Source organism: Ambystoma mexicanum, chromosome 4q (assembly GCF_040938575.1).
Source record: "Ambystoma mexicanum isolate Mex_15411 chromosome 4q, UKY_AmexF1_1, whole genome shotgun sequence".
In the NCBI taxonomy this organism is placed as follows: Eukaryota; Metazoa; Chordata; class Amphibia; order Caudata; family Ambystomatidae; genus Ambystoma; species Ambystoma mexicanum.
In genome coordinates, this window is record NC_090928.1 from 1169342267 (window position 1) to 1169364110 (window position 21844).

Below are 21844 nucleotides of genomic sequence, written 5' to 3' on the forward strand. Positions count from 1 at the left end.
TCACCCAGCGCTCTAGGCCTCAGCTGTCTTGCAGGGTATAAAGGCGGGTTGTTTATCACCTTTTTAACCCCGCCTCCTCCCTCTGGTCCTGTACAAGGATTGGGCTAGTCCCCGCCCCCGCCCGCTTAGTAACCCACTGGTGAAACGCTTTACATGCCTTCTCCCGACTCTCCAGTTGCTCCGCCCTCTCATGCGGGAGCTTCCGCTTTGATTGGCTGCTGATTCTGCCGCTCCCGGTGGGGACCGCCCCTTTTGGCAGTGTGGAGCGTTGCCTTGCCGCTGAAGGCTCAGAGCGAGACATGGCAGTGGCGGTACGGACGGGGGTCGGGGCTTTCCTACGGAGGGCTCCGCGGCTCCACTGGTCAGGACTGGAGTCTAGGAGCTGCGCCTCGCAGGTCCCCATGCCAGGGACTGGTTCCGGGGTTCAGGTGAGACTGGCTCATGTCACCGCTGGAGGGAATATTATCATACGAGGCGCCACCCCCTGTGAACTGTCAGTGGTACATGGGAAAGAGTGGGATGTCAGGGGGAAGAGTGACATGTCAGGGGAAAGAGTGAGCTGTCAGGGGAAAGAGTGAGCTGTCAGGGGGAAGAGTGAGATGTCAAGGGGAAGAGTGAGATGTCAGGGGAAAGTGTGAGATGACAGGTGGAAGAGTGCATGTCAGGCGGAAGAGTGAGATGTCAGGGGAAAGAGTGAGCTGTCAGGGGGAAGAGTGAGATGTCAAGGGGAAGAGTGAGATGTCACGGGAAAGTGTGAGATGACTGGTGGAAGAGTGCATGTCAGGGGAAAGAGTGGGCTGTCAGGCGGAAGAGTGAGATGTCAGGCGGAAGAGTGCATGTCGGGAAAGAGTGAGATGACAGGGGGAAGAGTGAGATGTCAGGGGGAAGAGTGAGATGTCAGGGGAAAGTGTGCATGTCAGGGGGAAGAGTGGGCTGTCAGGGGGAAGAGTGGGCTGTCGGGGAAGAGTGGGATGACAGGGGGGAAGAGTGCATGCCAGGGGAAAGAGTGAGATGTCAGGGGGAAGAGTACGATGTCAGGCCAGTAACAACGATTCAGAAGTTTCAAATCCTTTTCACTAGGTGAGGATTGGGATAGGTAGCAAGGACGGATTCTGCAGGTAGTCCACTGGTTAAGCATGTGTCTAACCTACCCCTTAAGTGTAAAATGTGGCATGAGAAGGCGTTTCTGGGCTGACACGGCATTTGTTGACCCCCTCGCACTATTTTGTGCACTGTCACGGAAGCGCTGCAGTGTAACCAGAAGGAGACTGGGAACTCTCCCATGACTTTTTGGATGGAGGAATCAGAATTTGGGTTACAATGACTGTAAGTAAAAGTAAACAAAGCCATGTTCAAGCCAATACACAAGGGGCAGATTGTTAGTTGCACATAATTGTTAATTCGTTTACACCATAAAGCACAAACACGAATAACCAGTTTCTAGGTGGAAATTAACTCTGTGTCTTCATGGCAGTACAAATTACCAAAACCACCCTGTTGTAAGTATGCATGCCAAGTGACTTTGGCTCATCTAAGATGGCAATAATTGAGCAGCAAAGCACAATTCTCCAGAGGCGGGTGGTGGGACAGAAATATTTTTTAATTATAATTGGTTATTTATAATGTGCTTAATACCCAGATGTTTCTAAGCGCGCACCCGGGGATCGAATCTGTGTTACACCACATTGTCTTGTTTCTAAGGCGAGCATGTTGCCCCTGAGCTATCCTCCTGAGACAAAATATGCAGTTAATATTTACTTTGTCTGCTGTCACAGGTAAATAAGAATGTGTATGTGTACTTGGCAAATATGTACTACTTTAAAATATAGAGATGGGTGAGCTAGTGGGGCTCGGGCCAAGTGGCTGACTTGAGCTTCAAGTCGCTTCTCAGGAAAAAACACAGGGTGAGCATCCATGCCACTGGCGGCCCACGCATCTCCCTCCGTTGGAGGAAGGACACCAGGAAAGGGGTGTTGTTTTGGCTTGTTTGACTAGATACTGGTTATGGGCTTTGAGTTGTGGGTGTTCAACAGGCAGGACACCAAGTGGAGTCTTTTTGTGGAGGGAAGAGGAGGAGGTGTGTGTCACAGTGACACCAGGCAGGTTATTTGTGTATGTAGCATAAACCTCAAAATGTTCAGTCAGCACAATCTACTAACTTTTGTCAAGTAAGACATTGAGTACTCTGTGTTTGTAGAGAATTGAGGGGGCAAGTGACTTTATATGACTGCTTGTAGCGTGCAACTCAAAATGTTTTCCCCCGGAGTGGGGGCAGGATGCCAGGTTGGCGGTTTGTGTTGGGGGTGGCAAGGCAGGACACCAGGTATAAGGTTTGTGTTTCTGGGATAGAGAGCGTGGTCTTCAGGTAGTGTGGGGTGTGTGTATGTTTTAGAAGGCAGGACGTCGAGTAGGGATCCTTGAGTTCCAAGATTGTATCAGCCATCCTTTCTGGTTTGGCCCTTAGATGCCTTTGCCCCGTACTGGCTGTGTGCTGCTTCACCTACTACCCAATGCATTCATTGGTTGCCCCCTTCGTTGCAGTCCTTTGTTTGGGTCAGTGAAATAGTGACTGGTATTCTAAGGATCACCAGCACCACGAAGCCAATGTAGCCAAAGTTCTATCTGGTTGGCTCTGGCTAAGCCTCCTGGTCTTGTTCCCCTCAACCTCGACTTTATTTCTCACTGAGAATCAAGCTTGCAACTGATCAACGCAATAGGAGACTGGCCTTAGTGCTGCGCTTGCACCAGTTTCCCAGGTTGGCTCAAAGCTAAAGATTGGAGCATCACGTGTACAATATTTTGTTCGTTTTCTTTTTGGTTAGTTTCCAGCACACCAGGGGTTTCCTGATACCAGAGGGCAAATGTTCAAGGTTCCTGAAGTCCTGTTGGTGGCAACAGCATTCATTTTCTCTCGACGCTGTTGGCATCTTCAGGGTTACGAGTGAAGCTTGAAGAATGGGCAAAGGGGGCTGATGCTGATGTGCCTTAGGGTCCATGAGGTCCGAGGGAGAACATCAGTGTTATTGATGAGGTAATACAAGGGAATGACAGCAGATGTACCTCTTTCACCACCACTGGTTGCAAGTTTAATCTAGTCGTTTAATAATCACAGACTTGTTCATTTTGTCCAGTGCTTCCTCGCCCCAGTGTTCAGTTTCCATAAAAGTTCAAACACTGCAGGTTGACAGAGGACAGTCGGTCAGTAGAGCAGGTGACTCGGTGCATCCAAGTCCATGTACCAAGGCCCTTTCTCAGGGTCCTTGTCTAGTTTGCAAGCACCTGGATCGGCAGTCAGTGATAGAGCTTCACAATCTGTGCTCGTCCAGGATCCTGCAGAATGGCCTTACTGTCCTTCCTCATTCAAAATATCCTTCCTGTTCTTCAGGGACTTGTGCCAGTTAGAACAAAGTAATGCGGCAAACCCTCTATTTTTATATGATAGTTGGAGATGGGTGGGGCACTATATGCCAGGGATGCAGATATTCAAATATTTTGGTTGGGTGGTGCCCCATGCACATCTTTGTGGGCCTGTTTCTGGGCACAGTGTTGGCGTGTGAAGTCCCAGTCAAAGTCACGTCAAGTCTTCTCCAGCTGGACTCTTAGCTGATCCCGCAGCAGGGTTCAGTCATCTATTTTGTACATGAAAGTTTAGTTTTATATTGCTTTTCTCCAAGAATAATGACCAATGAGGAATCCCCTCCCCTTGTATGTTATCGTCAAGGGAGGATAGGTCAGCTGCAACGTGTTCGCCTTCGAAGCAAGACGACACGAAGCAACAGGGGTTCGATCCCCGGGCCCGCGCTTAGAAACGTCTGGGTATTTAAGCGCATAATAAATACGCAAGAAACCAAAAAAAATATTCCTGTAACAGCGCCTCGATGCCCGCGAGCTGTGTGAGCGCTTTAAAAATGCAAAACACTAATAATGATAATACGTTTCACATTCGCCTACGTCGGTAAACAAGGTCTGAACGTAGTACACTGTTCTAGATTTTAAAAGGGTGCTCTGTAGAGCCACTTCCGGGGTGTGCTCCAAGTGTTCAATTAGCTAATGTGTCACAATCCAGTAGGGCACTCGAAGTTAGTCGAGTTGTGCAAGAGTACTTGCACAGGACAGTGCAGGGTGTTTGGAGTAACTCACACGGGACTGGTCAGTCACATTTGTGTCCCGAATGAAGCCTCATATTAGGGTGATTCGTGGAAAGACTGAGTCATTTTGTTTTGGGAAAATCCAAACGTTATACGAGCCTCTTTCCAGAGTCGCAGTTTGGGATTTTCAACCTCACACAGTCGTTAGTAAAGTCTAGTGAATGAATATTGTTTCATAGAACTGTGTCAAACTTGCAGCTACTGTTTTCGAGTCCAAGTATGCTATTTTCGAGTCTAAGTATCGAAAACTAAGCTCCTTATCTTTTCGACGTTGGCAAGTTGAGTATCTTTAAATTGAGTAAGTAATTGCACTTTTCCTAACAGAGCTTTGAAGTGCGAGGAAAATGACATGAAGCTCTTCAGGGACGTCATTTCACCAAAATGCCAGGGGTAGTGGAAGTGACATCACAGGACGCTTGACCCCTGGTGACATCACAGGAAGTGATATCGCGGGATGCGATGGAACACGACCTTTCACCCGTTGATAAAACAGGAAGTGCTATCACATAGCATTGTACACTACAAAAAATATGGTTATGATATCACTATAATGTGATGTACATTTCATACAAGAATGGATCGCCATATGTATCATTAAGATCAGTGTGTATAGGCCCAAATTACCAAATTACTGTGAATACAAGCAGACGTCCATGACCAAATGATAATGATGTTTTATTATATAGCACTTACGCTTAAGCGCTTTATATAGAAAAAATATACACCCAATATCACCCAACCTGTGTTGGTACTCATTTATCGACCTCAGAAGGATGAAAGGCTGAGTTGAGGTGTTTAAGAACAGACCAAATCAGTGACTCACCCCCTAAAGTGTGCTTGAAATAAACCTTTAATGAGTCTAGCAAATATTGTATAGAATTCCAGAAAGACACATTATTTGGTATTCCTAATCTTTCTTATTTAGGGTCAGTGCTAAAGTGTTAGACTTGTGTCACTCCTTTTCTTCTTTTTTTTAAGGGGCTTTAACAAGAACGTCAGCCAGTCTAGAACTAAAGAGCCACATGGTGCTAGCCACAGCCCATGAGCTTACATTACAAAAACATTTTATTTTTAAAAAACGCTTTTTTTCTATTTATTTTTTACTAGAGGTCGCAAGGGTGACCACAGAGGTCGCAAGGGAGACCTCAGAGGTCGCAGTTGCAACCTCTGGCGACCCCTAAATGACATCCCTGAAGCACTTTATAAAATGTGTTAATAGACTTCAACAACAAAATGGAACCATGATTTATGTAAGAAACATGAACGATCAAGCAATTGTAGAGGTCCACGGTTATGAAAGTGCCTTTAGCCCTGAATGCTTAATGTCTATTGTATTGTTAAACCTTATGGGACAGAGCATGCATAATGAAAGTGAAGGAAATGGACTAGATCAGTGTGCTAAGTTGTCACTTGACTCTTTTTGAATCTCTGAATTTGGCCCCAAATTGGTCATTGGAGATCTTCAAATTCATTTAATTTGATTTTGAAACCGCATCTCCTGGAGACCAGCACCAACACCTGATTGGCCTACTGTGGGTATACAGCCAATCAGGAGGCACCGGCATGCGTGATCCGGCCTCCAAGGAAGGCAGACAAGAAAGGCTCCTGACCGAGCCTGACCAGAGTTTACCAGAGGCCAGGGTTGGAAACTCTGCTCAAATCTTCCACGCCCCTACAATTGTCTACATGGACTATTCGGTAAGCGAAGCACCAGCGCACGATACCGCACTTCACACCATATCTAACGTGATATTGTAAACCCTGAACTGATTTGTCAGCCTGTACCCGTACTGCTCAAGCCATCCTGCGGCTGCTAGCCCGCTTGCCTGCTGCCTGCTTACGGCGCGACCATCAACGGCGTACTCCACCAGGAACTAGTATCAACAAGCCCAGCTGCCCATATTATTGGCTATTGCCCCTACCACACGTATAAACTGTGAGAGAGTCTGTTCCGCAATAATTCACAATGATACTCACTGATTTTAAAACCCATGTTGCTTGTGGATCTGTGCACTAGCCCCTCCGTCGACCTTATAAGCAAACTGACCTGTTTTGTATTAATGCCCAATAGCTTATTGTTCAATTTTATCCCTACCTACATATTAGAGAAAGTAACTTCTAGCCAACTATATTCTACTCGTTGTTAAGTTGACTACTCATTAACCAAGTGCATACTCCTGAACTAGCCCAGCTACTGCCTATTGCTTACTATTGAACTAGCATAATCGCTGCCTACTGCTTAATACTGAACTAGTCTAGTCATTGCCCATTGCTCACTATTTAACTGGACTAGTCACTGCCTATTGCATACTTGGCCCTAATGTATCATATACCGCCCACTGCATAGCTTACTAATTAATGCATAGGATTAGCGCATCAACGCATCTGAAACTACTCTAATGCTTAACCGCGTCATAACCACATCCTGGCGTCAGTAGCCAAACCACTAGGGACTGACTGCTTAGAACTGCATCTCTCGGCCCGTTGTATCATAGTCTCTTTTGCTGTACTACCTAGGAAGCAGGTTCCTATACAACACCTTTGAGCTCACCTACCTACACCCACTTGAACAGCTGCTCTTCTATTTATGGCCATCTCGGCTCCATAACAGACCCCGCGCTAGGCACCTTCACCCCACTCCAGCCACATATTACCATTCTAGACTGGTTTCTCGTCATCACGTTCCCCTTCTACAGCATCCTCTGCACAGGGAGCTATTATATCAGATACGAAAATGACCTCTCTAAACTGCCCTGCAACCGGCATCACCGTATCCCATGCCCTACCACTTTCCTGCCTTCCATGCCCCCCTTCCCACCCTTCCTGGACCATTCACAATCTCCTAGCTTCAATAACCTTACCCATGGCGCAGTACCCATCACCACTCGCTATCCAGCTAAGTTGCTACAGACCCACTTCACTTCAGAGGAACCCCACGCTCACCCCATATTAGGCAAGACCAGACTCTATCGATTAAGATCACGTACCAAGCATCACTCTCACGGCATCCCCTCAGCTCTCGAAACACACAGAGAGACTCCACCCAGAGTACGCCCTTGCCATTACAAGCCAAACACTAAAACCAAACTAGCACCCACCCCACCTCTGTCACAGACCCTCATGTCTACAACTATCCCCAAGCAGGCTCTCCCTTCTAGCTCAATGCCTGATCTGTAGGAGCCCATGCCATCGAAATACATGATTTCATCATCGAACAAAATTTAGACCTCCTACACGTCACAGAATCGTGGCCCCACCAAGCTTCTGGCCCACTGTTGACACTTGCCATCCCACCAGATTATACCATCCTCAGAGCTGATAGATCCCACTCTCATGGTGGTGGCGTTGCTATTATAGCTAAAACATCATTACATTCAAGAGTCTGTCCCACTGTTAATATTGCAGCCTATAAAATAATCCTAGCTAAATTTGCATCTAACCAAAAAATCACCATCAACTTTGTGGTAGTTTACAGATCACATAGCGCCAACAACCATACCGAAACTGACATCCCGCTGCTGTTAGCTCCTCTCATCAAAACCAAAGGCATCATCCTTGGAGACATGAACCTCGGTTTCATTGACACCCAAGACCTCAAAGCAGAAGCCCTCCATTCTGCTCTGAAAGATAGGAATTTCACTCAACTGGTGAACGCTCCCAACCACATTAAAGGAAGAACCTTAGATTGGGTCCTCTCTCTTAACAGCACAATAACCATAGATTCAATCTCCCCCCTAGACTGGACTGATCACTACAGCATTAAGTTCACTCTTATTTCTGAAGAACCAGGGCCCTGCTCAACCAATATATCCAACACCTACGAAACCAGAAATTTGCGCAAGTTTACGCCTGACAACCTTGTCCCATTACTTAGCAAATCGCTAGACACTATCTCAATCACCAGTGACAACCCCTGTATACTCGTTGACTCCTACCATAAATGTCTCACCTCCACCATTAATGCTATAGCACTGCTAACCACAAAAACGAAACGTACCGATAGACAAACCTGTTTCTGGTTTAATGAGGACTTAGTTCTACTGATGAGAACCAAATGTGCCCTACAGCACACCCATGGAAGACATCCCTCCATGAAGTCTCAAACTGCCTTCCAGGTGACTAATAAAACCTATAAAACTGCCATCGTCACTCACTAAGCCAAAGCTTACAACACGCGGATTAGTAATGCCGCCTCGAATTCCAAAGAACTGTTCTCGATCCTACAAGAACTAGAAAACCCCACCCCAACCACAGCAGTCACCAACTCCAGTAAAGAGTGGTGCACTACTAGTCAAGGTACTCTAGCCGCTAAGATCACCCTCCTGCAAAAGAAAATCATATCGCAAAGGCAATCATTAGCTGACAAACCAGTTACTAGCAACCCCTGCAAGATCTCCAACGGGAACCACCCCTTATTTTACTTCGCCCCAGTCACCCAAGAATTAGTGCTTGACACTATTACTAAACGTAAGGCCTCGAATTGCAAAGGTGACACTGCCCCAGAGCAAGTAGTTAAATCTTGTGCCAACACTCTCACTCCTATCATAACCAACTTTAACACCTCCTTCAACTCCAACCTGGTCCCAGCCAGCATTAAATAAGCCTGGGTCACCCCCGCTACTAAAAGAAACCTACCTTAGACCCCACCGTGCCCACAAACTACTGACCAATAACGAAAGTCCCCTTCCTGCTCAACATTTTAGACAAAATAGCGTACACTTGGGTCCAAGTCCACTTGGAACATAATGAACTCCTTGGAACCCGTTAATCTGGTTTCAGGCCCAACCACAGCACGGAAACGGCCCTCCTGGATTTAAAAATCCAGATGGATTCCATCAGGGACACAGGAAAACTCTGCATCCTCCTTCTGTTGGACCTCTCAGTAGCGTTCGATCTGGTGGATCATAATAAACTCTGTTCCACATTAGCTGAAGATTTCAAATTCTCCAATGGTGCCACTTCATGGGTGAAATCATTCCAAGACGAATGAACATCCAGGGTCTATATAGGCAAAGAAGCTGCAGATCCCATCCCATTCCCCATTGGAGTACCACAAGGATCGTGCCTCTCACCCACGCTCCATAATGCATATACCAAGCTCCTCTTCTCGGCTCTTGACGACATGGGTGTCATCTACACTAACTTTACAGATGACACCCAGATCTTAATACCTCTCTCGGGGAACTACGCCCCAGACACACTGACCGTCAACAAAATCTATGCCATAATACAAAACTGGATTGCCCTAAATAGCCTCTGCCTCAACGATGAGAAGACAGAGATTTTCATTTTGGGCTCCCAAACTGAAATATGTGCTCTACACCCTGACTACTCGGCCATTAACATTGATGGTACTATGATGCCCGTACTCAAGCAAGTAAAAACTCTAGGAGTTTACATTGACGCTAACCTCACTGTGGCCAAACATATAAATACACTCTCATCTACCACCGCTTATACCGCCAAACTAATAGCATTAAGCCGTCAATTTCTGACAACAACTAATTGTATCACGCTAGCCAGGGCGTTGATCTTATCAAAGCTCGACTATTGCAATGCCCTGCTACTCGGAACTTCCAATTTATACAAAATAAAGCATTTATTGCCCTAGGCATACATAAATTCGACCACATCTCCAAGATAAGAAGAGATTCCCATTGGCTACCCATCAAAGCCAGAATCATCTTCAAAACATTATGTCTCGCATTCAAATACCATTACAAAAAAGCATCCATTTACCTGAACAATGCGATTGCAAAAAAAGGATCTGCCCGAGTGCTTAGATCCAATAACCAACTGCTAATGCCAACCACCCGCTATAGCAAATCCAGAGCTGGGGGTAGCAGCTTCCAATGCCTAGCCCTCAAACACTGGAACTCCCCCCTGTTCAGCATCAACAAAGAAGAATCATTCCCTACCTTCAAAAAAACGGATAAAAACCTAGTTATTCAACCAACACCAATGAAATAGTATTCTGCATAACTTGTAAATAATGCCACATTCCTTCTGTACTAATGCTCACTGCAACTCCGCAACATTGTAAATATGCCTGATGTACTAATGGTCACTGCAAATCTGTAAAAATGTAAACTTGCTGTATGTTTGCTTGTTTGTTTTATTATTTATAGTGCGCACTGGACCCGAGGGTATCGGGGCGCAAAGGTATGAGAATATGTTCAGCTTGGTTACACAGGTACATGATATATATCGAGGATCATATAGGACAACACAGTTTACATGCAGGACTAGTTACAGAGTAATAGGGGTCAATATACAGAGAGATATACATTGAGAAGGATGAGACATCATGTACAAAGGTATAGCAAGAATATTTACATTGGCATCTGATAGTGGAGAGGTCTCTGTGGTCTGTTGATTTGCTTTTCTTTTTCTTTCAACCAGTCAGTCATGTTCTGTCTGAACTTTATGATGGTTTGGTGTTCTCTTAATAAAGGAGGCAATGAGTTCCACAGTTGAGCTGCTTTTACTGGGAAGCTAGATCCCCCAATGGTAGAGAGTTTAAAGCGGGGTACAAGGAGGCAGTTGGAGTTAACTGTTCTGGTTGGTCTGTGGGAGGATTTTCTGATAATCCTATCAGTTAAGTAGGGCGGTGCTTTATTGTTTAGACATTTATGGCTGAGGGTGGCAGTTTTTAGTTGGATTTTGTCAAACGTAGATAGGCATTTGAATTTTCTCCTGGTGTCTGATATATGTTCCTTTCTTTTTATATTCAGTGTTGCTCTCAGAGCATTGTTCTGGAGTACCTGTGATTTCTGGATGATGTGTTTGCTTGCACCAATGTATAGGACAATACAGTAGTCCAATTTGGAGAGTATGAGAGCTCTGGAGAGAATTAGACAACTTTTTGTGGATAGAAATTGTTTGCCTGCTCTAATTAGTTTGCATGTATATGCAGAAGAGGATGCCAGAGAGTTAACTTGTTTTGTAAAGGTAAGGGTGGCATCTAGGTAGAAGCCTAGGGTTTTTACCTCCTTGGCTACTTTGATGTCATTACCATCAATGGTGAAATGTGTATAGTCCAGGTTTAATTTGGATAAGTGGGCCTTGGTGCCTAGAATGATAACCTCTTTTTTTTATCATCGTTCAGGCATAGACCGTGGGTGGCCATCCATGCCTGAACGATGCCATAAATTCTATTCACCAAAGCCAGATCCACAACGTAATCTCTGGTGAGAGGTAGGAGGATTTGGGTATCGTCTGTATAATTCATGTAGGCAATACCCAAATGGTCCATTTCGTCAAAGAGGGGCTTAGTGAATACGTTCTAGAGAGTTGGTGAAATGCAGGATCCCTCGGGTACACCGCAGGTAATGGGGATAGGGTCTGCTGATGCCGATGGAGAGAAGACTCTTATGGTTCTATTACTCAGGAATGACTCTATCCATTTTATAGCTTCCTTGGAAAAGTGGTCTGCAGAGTCCAGGTGGCTGCATAGGACTTTGCGGTCTACCAAGTCGAATGCAGCTGAGAGGTCTAGGAGGAGGAGAAGGGCTAATTGGCCCTTATCTCTGAATTCATCTATTTGGGCCTTAAGATCAATTAGAGCTGTTTCTATGCCATGTCGAGGACAGAAACCAGATTGGCACGATCCTAATTAGAGGTTAGATTCCAGGAAATTCTGGATTTTAATATATGCCACTTTAAAGATTTTTAAAAGGAATAGCACTGTTGTTGTAGGTCTGTAGTTTGTGGGTATGGTTGGGTTGAGGGTCCGGTACCTGATGTGAATGAGGCATTTATGAGTTTTGAAATGAAGGGTGCAAGTTCTCGAGCAGCATCCTTGATAAGTTGAGGTGGGCATTGGTCACCCTAATAGTTGGATGGTTTGAGTCCAAGTATGATTTTCTCCACCTCAATAACAGAGACTTTAGAGAAGCTGAAGCGTGTTTCTTGTTTGCATTGTGGCAACAGCATTTTGTTAGGCGTGGGCAGAGGTGCTAGAGAGGCTTTCTTTAGGGAGATTTTAGTTTGTAGACAGGCGTGCACGCAGTCTGGTTTTTCTATCAGCAGTACTACAAGGTGCCTGTATGAAAGAGGATACTTGCTGAGGGATATACTTGTATGAAGGTGTGGCTGTCATGATGGGAGGAGTGGGAATACTGTCTGAAGTCGTTGTGGAGGAGGACATGGTAGTCAAGCTGCTCGCTTGTATTGCTAGGACAATAGGGAAGGCAATGTGTAGCGTTAGCCACACTGTCTTACCTCAGGGTCTGGGCATGTAACAAATGTAATAAATGAAAAATAAATAAATAAAAGATGAATTCATAAATAAGCTAAAGACATGGGATTGGATAGCTAACTCTTCTCATTTGGAACATCTTAAAAGATACCAGAATCATAGTTGGCTGTGTTACAAATTCATGTCCGTCCCAAATTACCAACTCAGATGTCCATCAATAACGCTCCGAAGATTTTATCTTTTTATTAAGATTTGATCGTTTGCCGACCTTGACAACATCTCTAGCTCGAATTGTGCATAGGCTACAATAAGTGAAGAAACAAATTCGGGAAATGCTGCCTCAACTCATGTAATACTTCCTTAATTATTGCATTATACAACGTATGGAAGGCAGCAGTGGCAAAGTTTGAAGTTGGGTTGGTCCCTTGAATGTGAATGTAAAGGCAAATTGTACTATTCTCTGCTTTTGGTTTAAATTATATATGTTTTAAATTTTATGTCTGTCTGCTAGATATAAAATATGTGAACCTATATTCTTTATGGTATTTGATTTTGTATTATAGGTGAAATAGTTCTAATGCATTATTAATAAAATGTCTATTCCTTTGTAGGCTGGGTTTTAGGTATCCTGGTAGCACAAGGGCCTGAATTAAAGGGAATGTGATCGCTAAAAGAACTTCATTGTTAGCAATCCATAACAAGTAGAGTGGCAGTTTGGGTCTGGTTGTGCGAAAAATGAGATATGCTGCTAATCTCTTCTCAGTAGTATAAGGGGTCGATGCCATGCTCAGAGGAGTGCCACTAGTAGACTGTAAAATGACTCAATTGGATGGCACCAGAATATTTTCAAGGTTCTGTCACTAAAAGCAAAGGTGGGCAAACCTTTAGGGTGGTGATGCATTTTCTCATAAAACGTGTGTCACAAGATGCTGAGTTTTGAGAGTGATCCTAAACTCTGGCATATGGTGTATCTGGTAAGGGCTGGCTTTCCCACAGGGGAGACGTTTCCCCACCTCTTTGCCTGCTGCTAAGGCTACTCCACTTAAGAAAAAGCGTGAACACCGTCTTGGTAGAGCACCCTGGTATGGGCAAGACACGTTGCTTTTGTCACTAGCCATTGGCAAGTAATACATGGTGTGCTGTGTGCACGTAGAGAACTGGCATTGTGAGAATTACTTTTGATTGGTAGTAGCTTGTAACTTGAAGTTGTTCATCCTTCCCTGGTGGCAGCACTTATGATCAGTGATGGTGAGTATCGGATTTGTAGACCCTGTGGAGTGTTCCAGTTTAAAGTGAATTATCCTAACGGTTCTGCATGAAACTTTTCCGAACAGCAACCGCTCTATTACCGTTTAGCACTGCAATGTGTACGTTGGGATCCTTTTAGCTTCGGAGACTGTTTTAGCATGGACTGTTAATGGTGTAACACTCTACGATCTTAAAACCTGCAGGCATGGCACCGAGTTCTGAGTGCTGTTAGCAGTGCAGTTAGTTGCTCAGGCAGCTATTGTAATGTGAGTTATTCTTGTTATGTATCACTGGCCAGGAGTGCATGCTGATAGAATGTTGATGTATGCATGATAGACAGCTCAGGAGAATATTGAGTGAGTGTTGTGCGTGTGTTCCATGAATGTCAGTTGGGGGCCTAAGATGGATGTGAGAGGATGGTCACTGGGTTTGTTGTGATCTGTCCCTTACTTGAGTGGTGCTGATCTCCCCAGAATGGATACCTGTGTCCATAATCCCTACTAAGGCCTACTCCTCCGAGTGCTTAGTCTGCAGGATCTCCCTCTCTCCTAAATCTTTTCTCCTTATGGCTTCCTTCTATGGACCACCAGGACAGTCCACTCTCTTCCTCTCGGAATGAGCTGTCCTGGCCTCCTCTTCTCAACTCTTCCTGATGGGTGATCTCAACATCCATCTGCACTCTACTGACTTCTCGGGACCATTCCACAACCTATCCTTCCCTGGGAACCCACACACACTGCGGGCCACACTCTGGATGCTCTCATCTCTGACATACCTCTCTCTATCCTTCTCACTATCTCTCTCTCTCTCTGGACTGACCACTCTCTCCTCTCAACACAATCGCTCACCAGAAAATCTCCTGAGAACCCTGTTTCAAAGGGGCACTCGCATAACAAAAGCTGGCCTCGCACTAGGGTGCTGTACTACAGCTGGTATTTGAAGTCAGCAGGCATTCGAAAGAGGAAGAGTTAGATGAGCCAGAGAGGGAAAGGTGGACCCGAGATGGGTTGCCTTCATGGCCCCTCCATTACCCGCAAGAAAAAGCGCACTCTGGGTATGATGTAATAAGACGGGGGTCACTGGTAACAGCAACATAATTTGGACTCCTTACAATAGACTTGCTTTTGTAAAATCCGCAATGACAATGTGCCTTTATAAGGAAGGTGTTGTTTAATCTTTGGACTTTAAATACAACGTTAAAAATTCCCTGGGCCTCTGCTTTCTAGCAGAGATCCAGTGAATGGATCCTTTGAAATAGAGCACAGTCAATTTCAAAGTCCTCTAATAGATGGGGGAAGTAAAAGGCATCCAAGGGAGAGGCATGCACTGTCCCCTTACCAGCCTCAGGGAACAGTAGGGGTGAGCCACGGCAGACCAAGACTTTGCTGCTGGCTGTTGCACTGGAACCAGGAATTTGTTCACTGGAGGTGAAGCAATCCATGTAGGTGCCAGCCAATGTCATGTGGTTGGAAGGGCAGACCTGCAGGACTCCTTTTCCTGGAGACCCTGGATTTTTCTACCACGCAAACCAGAAGCCATTTTGACTCTGTTTCTTCACTGTGAGTTTGCTGTGAGCCGGTTTGACCACACTCCATGAAATTTAAGCCATTATATGACCCACTGTGGTGATTTTTGCACTCTACAAACCTTCAAACTGCTTGCTGCACTGCAAGCCACAAAGATGCTGCCTCAGCCAATTGCCATTAACTGCATCGATTGGCCAGATTGCTGGCTCGACTTTGTGGAGGCAACTGATTCACCTGTCGACTTCACCTGCTGGAAACCATCAAACTCGCCCATCTTGCATGGTGCCTTGACCCACCAGAAGCCTTGATTTGTTGTCTGCTCAACGCTTGTCACCAACTGTGGTAAGGCATTGACTCTCGTCATTTTATTCATGCTTTTCTCAGCTGGAGCCCGAAACTATCGAACTGACTCGACGCCAATTTGCCAGTGGGACTGAAGGACTGAAATGTCTCAATTCCGGCTCAACCACAGGAAAAACATTTAGAAGCTCAGCTCAATGCTGTTGAGCCCCCTAAGACCCGAACTAAAGTATTTTGAAGAGACCCAGTCCCCTGTGTCCATCTTTTGGGACCATAGTGACTTTTAAACCTCCCCATCCGTACCTTCCAAAGACTTCTCTGTGAACAATTGGCATTATTTCTCATTCTCCTGCTTGAACACCCTTGCGTATCAACCCATTTCACAATGCTTTCACATCAAAGTTCTGCATTGTCGTTGTGTGGGTTTTTAGTGTTTTGATTTAGTTTGCATCGATTGTTTTATTATAGTCCCCATTTTTATAGAACCTTGATTTAACATTTTTTTAAATTTTGAAATCTTTCTACTAACGCGGTTTGGTTTGGTTTGCTATTGGTATCGGCTCACATCCCCCTGAACAGTAGAGCCTGTCCACGGCCCATGTTACCAAAAGAGACAACGGAGGTATACCTGTCCGGCTGTCCCGGTTCCATCTGTATGAATGGGATCACTGCTGATTTAGTATTCGTGTGGGGCTGAGTAGTTGGCTGTATTCGCTACCCATCCCTGTACTTCTACAGAGCAATAGTCCTTTCGTCACATAGTGAATTAGTATCTCTGTAGAGGGACCCGAAGCTGTTGCCAGTGCTTCCTAATTCGGATGCGGGAGCCTTTCTCGGAATGCACGTAGCTGCTTTGCCTATGCTAGCAGCTTCATTGAAATGGCTTTGCTGAACAGGTCATATTATTACAGCGGTGACAATGACCGGTTTGCTGTTTCTGGCCACTGGTAGTTCGGAAAAAGCTTAATGTAAGAATGTCCACCTCAAAGAAAGAAGCGATGAGCAAATGTTTACTTTCAGAAACTAAAGCGTGGTTCTTCTTGGATTTATGGAATATGTCGATTATTGGACGTTTTAAAAAAAAAAATCTTACTGCTTGGAGTAGAAGACCATTGTAATCTCCTCTCCTCACTAGGTTCATGGCTTTCCTATAGACCTTATGTCGCAAATCGGGTTTTTATTTTTAAAAAAAGAATAATAATCTCGACGAAATGCAAAGCCTCTTTTTTGCAGTTTCCATCTGAGATCGCACTTGGAGGAAACCTACATTAACCAGGGACGGCAGCATACAGCAACGCGTTTCACGCCTATGTAACCAGCTGCTTTATTGTCCCCAATGCTAATCTCGCTTTCATGATTTGTCACCCCGTGCCCCGGAAGTCTCGGAGCCGATGTGTTTGGTTCCAAAGGCTACCGTGACTAAGCCGAACATAGGCGCTTGAAGCGCGCTCTGACTGGAGCTCTCGTGCGGGCAGCTTTATGAAAGAAAGGCTATCGTGCTGTGTGTAAACCTTGGCAGGAGATAAGGATGTTCACTGGCAACATCTGCTGCTAAACTCGGACATAACGTTGCCGGGCTGATCTGGCAGCTCAACACGCGAAATTTAGAAAGGCACTTTTACATGATACGCAATCAAACGCACTTTAATATGTATCCGCCCAGTGTAGACCATGCAGTGCAACATGGCGACCCCGAGTCCAGAGGAAGGGCACAATCCGTTCAGCGGAGAAGCGATTCTCGTGGTTCTCCTTTTAGGAAGACGGAGCATTTTGGTTTCTCGTGGTCATGTATGAGAAGGCCATCCAGTTCTGCTTTTGCTTGGATTTTTGGTCCTGTAGTAATCATAAATTTCAAATGGGGAAATTAAAATGTACAGGTCATAGAACTCGAAGAGCAAATGCGTCTTCTCACGCATAGCCACGGGAAACTTGAGAACTCTGCTGAAGACTGCTGCTAGGCATAGGTAGTCTGTGCAGTCGCCCAGGGTCCGTCTCAATGGGGTTGGATATTGAGGGGGCCTATAGAGCCCTCCTCATTTTCACTGTTTGAAGTCATTTCTAGGTGCAACCCCTGCATCGCCCCCAGGCCTGGCCCATTTCAACATGATGGGGGGGGAGGCAGAGGGGGTGGTGGGAGAACTGCTTAAAGTAAAAACAGTCTGAGGCCCCCCTAGCGCATACATTGCAATGCTGACTAAGATGAGGTTAATTGCAGCCAATTATCACGAGACGCCCAGCCAGCAGGGATCTTAAACACTAAGGAACTCATTATGAGGTCGAGATGCTGGAAAAATTGGCGGGAATGCTGCAGTAATTCAATTATCGCTTCATTCCCATCTTAATCCTACAGCGCCCAACTACGATATTGGTGGTAGGGAGGAGGGTTTACCTGGAGGGGAATCCGCTGCTCAACCGAAAATTTTCAGTGGAATTACTGTGTCAGGACCACCGCCGCAGTTCTTTGGGCTCCATAAATAGGGACGAACCCCGCCATGCCGCCACTTGTAATCGGCGGTAATGGTAACAGAATTTGGTGATAGTTTGGCAGTGTGTGTCTGAGTGTGTGTGTGTGTGTTTGTATGGGGGCATGCGCGGGTCGTATGCAGCCGTCGGTCTGCTCCTACAATCATGCGAAAAATGGCCCATCCTCCCACAGGTCCACCATTGCCCCACATTTCCAACCCATGGGCCCATTCCTCTAAATCCTCCTCTGCCCCCCTTAATTCCACAAATGCCTCCTTTCTCGGGGGTGCCCTCCTTGGGGCCCTTATTGGTATAGTCCCTGATCCTTAACACAGGACATTCTATCCTCACCCTCCTCTAACCTCCTTCCACCTCCCCCTCTGCCACCAGCTCTCAGACCTTCCTTGGCTCCCCTTTCCCCCTCCCTGCCACTCTCCTCTTTCTCGCCTATAGCACCAAATGAGGTCTCTAGACCTGTCCCCTCTATGAAAGTCTCCTCCTAAACGGTGCTTCGCTGCTTCTCCAGAACTATCAAGGACAACAATTCCTCCCTTGCGCCATTCCTGGATGATTTCTGTAATCACACCTTCTCACTAATTCCTTCCAGCTACCCCTCAAATATTCCCTTGTGCATCCTCTCCTCAAAGGCCTTCTGTGGACCTCTCTTGCCCGGCCAACTACTGCCCTATCTCCATAACCCTCTTCTGGACAATGTCCTGGAGAAGCTGGCCATCTCCCAACTGATCCAACACACTGAATCTGTCAGTTGTCTCCACAACCACCAATTTGGCTTCAGAGCTGCCAGAGGCACATAAACTGCTCTATTGAACACACATGAAGTCCTGCTCTGACCTGTTTGGACCGGCTCACCTGCCTGCCTGTTCCCTGCTCTGGTCCGCTTTGTACTCCTGTGAACTCATATTCCAGCCTTCATTTACACAGCACATGCGCGGTGTGCGAGCAGTTTGTCTAGTGTCCGCGAGCAGCGTAAAGCGGCCACTCCCGTTCGCCTGGACCTCCCTGCAGGAAGACACTACGTCAAGCCGTGAACTGAGGAACAAGTAAGGAATAAGCAACACTCTGTTTTTTCAGCCCTGTGTAAACCCACGCGAAGATGGCCCCACTTTCCCTGACCATTGATCAGCATACAATAGCAGAAGCTGAGTCTGGGAAACGCCGCCTGAGGAGCAGCAAACCTGTTCAGAAGAATTCCAGTCCACCAGCGAACTGATGAACTTGTCGCAACACTCGGACCAATCGGGGGTCTATCTTGATCCACCGTAAAAAATTGAGAGACAATGACAACGAGTACCACTTTTCCTCCACCGCGCAATCCTCCGCACGGCACGACTCAAACTCCATTCAAATTGATTAATCTGATTCACCAGGCCAACAAAGGATCTCCCCGAGCATGGCTAGAGGTGAAGACTCTGAGAAAAAGAGGACTAAGCGATTGCCCTCACCGAAGCATCGGCATACACTAGAATAACCGATAACAAAGGAAAGTCAGGTGGAAAAACGATTAACGAAAAATTGGAAGAAACACGCACCTTCAAGCTCGAACAAATCTCAAGCAAAGAAGGTTACATAGTATTGAACAGAAAATCTGTTTTTAAAAATTTTGAGCAAAATCCCCACTCTTTGACACCTAACCACAGAAGATTTCCAGTTGATTGAACCATACCACAGGGAACACAAAGCCAAGGCCTACTTGCACAAAAGGAACAAAGCCATCTGTGAAATCCCAAACAAAGTCTCCCAAGACCTACACCGTCTAGGTTTCGACCTTCAGGAAATACTGAAGCCATATACTAGTCAAACTAAATCAGAAGCAACTAAGAGAAAAATGCCATTAATACGGTGTAAAGACTGGTAGGGGGTGTCTGTACTTCCGCTCTCTATATGGTAGAGGAGAGGCACAGAAGACCCCAGCCAAGATTCTCTATAAGGTAGCAATGGACGAGCAATCAAGGCCTAGCTTCACAGGAGGTTATGCAGGCTGGTTCTTAAGTACAGTGTAGTCCCCGAACCCCCACAAAGGAATATCCACACACTGTATTACTGAAAACATAGTCTTTATATAATTAATATTCAAAGGTATGTACACAATCACAATAACGCACTTTGTACTCGGAAGTCAAAAATGATAAATATATACAATTCTAAAGTGGTACCACCAATGTTATGAAATCTTATTAAAGTGGATCAACTGTACGGTCAAAATGTCACACAGATTAATAATGAGGAAACCAGCAATAGAGATAGGAAGGAACGCAAGATGGTTGAAACAGTAGGCTGAATACTGGCCCCGTACCTTAGACACAGTTCTGTGTGGAGATCCCCCCCCCCCACCTGGGCAACCTTTAAAATAAAGATATATCGCACAAGCCCAGTCCATATGTTCAATAGTCTCACTTCTTCCTATTCAGGTTTTACCCCCCCAATGTACCTGGTGGAGTAGAGTCCTCCGACGATGCGCCGACCGATCCTTCTTGAGTGCCTCCCTTTCAGGTGGGAGCCACGGATGGTCGAGAGGTGTCGGGGAACTTGGCGTTCGGTGTCGGGGAATCGACGGCCCTTCTTGAGTGCCCTCCCTTTAAAGCGGGAGTCACGGGTCGTCAAACGTCCGACGGTGAACAGGGTGAACTACGGCAGGGAAGTGGCAGCTTCGTTCCTAGCGGTGCTCATCGACGACAGAGCGTTGGCGTCCTGCAAGGAAGAGGCGTGCGGGGCACCTCGGTGACGATAGTTCTGGACCGCAAAGAGATGATGAAGAACTGTGGCCCAGCAAGGGCGTCGAGATGTCGGCGTCTCTGTGGTCTTTAGGTGGCGGGAAACCCACCGGTGGATGCTCCTCGGTGCATCGACGGTCAGGCCTTCTCCAGCGGGAGACAAGCGGGTGACGATGCAGACGAGAGCGTCCGATGATCAATGGAAGTTCTTAGGCAAACGGGAGAACGGCGGCTCTGGTCGGCGACAGTGGCGGACAACAGTCCGAGTGCTTCTCCTTGGAGTTCCGCAGCAGTCCCTGTATTGGGTCGGCAGCCTGTCGAAGGTCTGTCTACCAGGGAGCGTTGGCAAAGATCAGCTGTGCACGATGGTCCCTCGTAGCTCGGGAAGAGGTCGCCTTACCAGGTCCTCTCTGGGTCAGTCCTTGGAGGAACAGCAGCTTTCAGATTGTGAAGAAGAGCAACAGCAATTGTTCTCGTCCAGCAGGGCTTCAAGGTCAAGCGTCAGTTACTCCAGTTACTCGTCGTAGTGGACTTCAGCTTCTAAACATGATTCCTAGCAGTGAGAGGTCCCCAGATATACTGTTGATCTCCCATTCATTCCGCTGGGTCACATTCAAGCATCCAATCACGACTATGGGCATTCATGCAGGCAGGCAGCCAATCAGGCACACGAGGTATTCAGGCTATTCACTTTTCTCCAGACACTCACAACAAGCTATGAGTATTGGGACAAGTACCAAGCCATTCAACACTCCAAGCTGCATTCATACCGGTTTCGGGCAGGGTTGTCTCAGTCATTGTGTCAACCACCAGATACTAGACACCCACAACACAGAATGCATATTCGTCACACACTCTATTCACTCAGGTCGCACCCACAGGAGGTACCCACAACATACATCATCGGGAAGGCTCCAGCTAGTCTGGCCGGGCCTTCACAACAACACCATATATGGCATTCCCATCCAACAGCCAGTCAGGGGAAGGGGACCGAGTCAGGGCTTCCCAGGACTTTGGGAAAACAAGGTAATGGGTAATAGAAAACAAGAGGCCACAAGGGCCATCTTGTTTCCCATCAGGAATCAACTGATCCCAATGGCAGGGCCGGGGTATCCCAAAATGGGGGGATACTCCGCGCACCTGTCAAGTTCAGCATGGAGCTGCCACCAGCCCATACCCTGCTCTGCGGGCCACCCACAGGTGCCCAAAAACATACACTAGCGGCAC

At 46.4% G+C, this 21844-nt stretch overlaps 1 protein-coding gene across 2 annotated transcripts in view; it reads left to right on the forward strand.

Moving 5' to 3' along the window:
- The first annotated feature begins 245 nt into the window (after positions 1 to 245).
- Positions 246 to 21844, forward strand: part of MOCS1 (molybdenum cofactor synthesis 1) — a 497242-nt gene continuing 475643 nt past the window's right edge. For both annotated transcript variants that reach the window (XM_069608747.1, XM_069608746.1), the window contains exon 1: positions 246 to 428. In XM_069608747.1, the coding sequence (XP_069464848.1) occupies positions 300 to 428 (129 nt within the window). In that variant the 5' untranslated portion in view covers positions 246 to 299. The remainder of the gene's footprint in view (positions 429 to 21844) is intronic.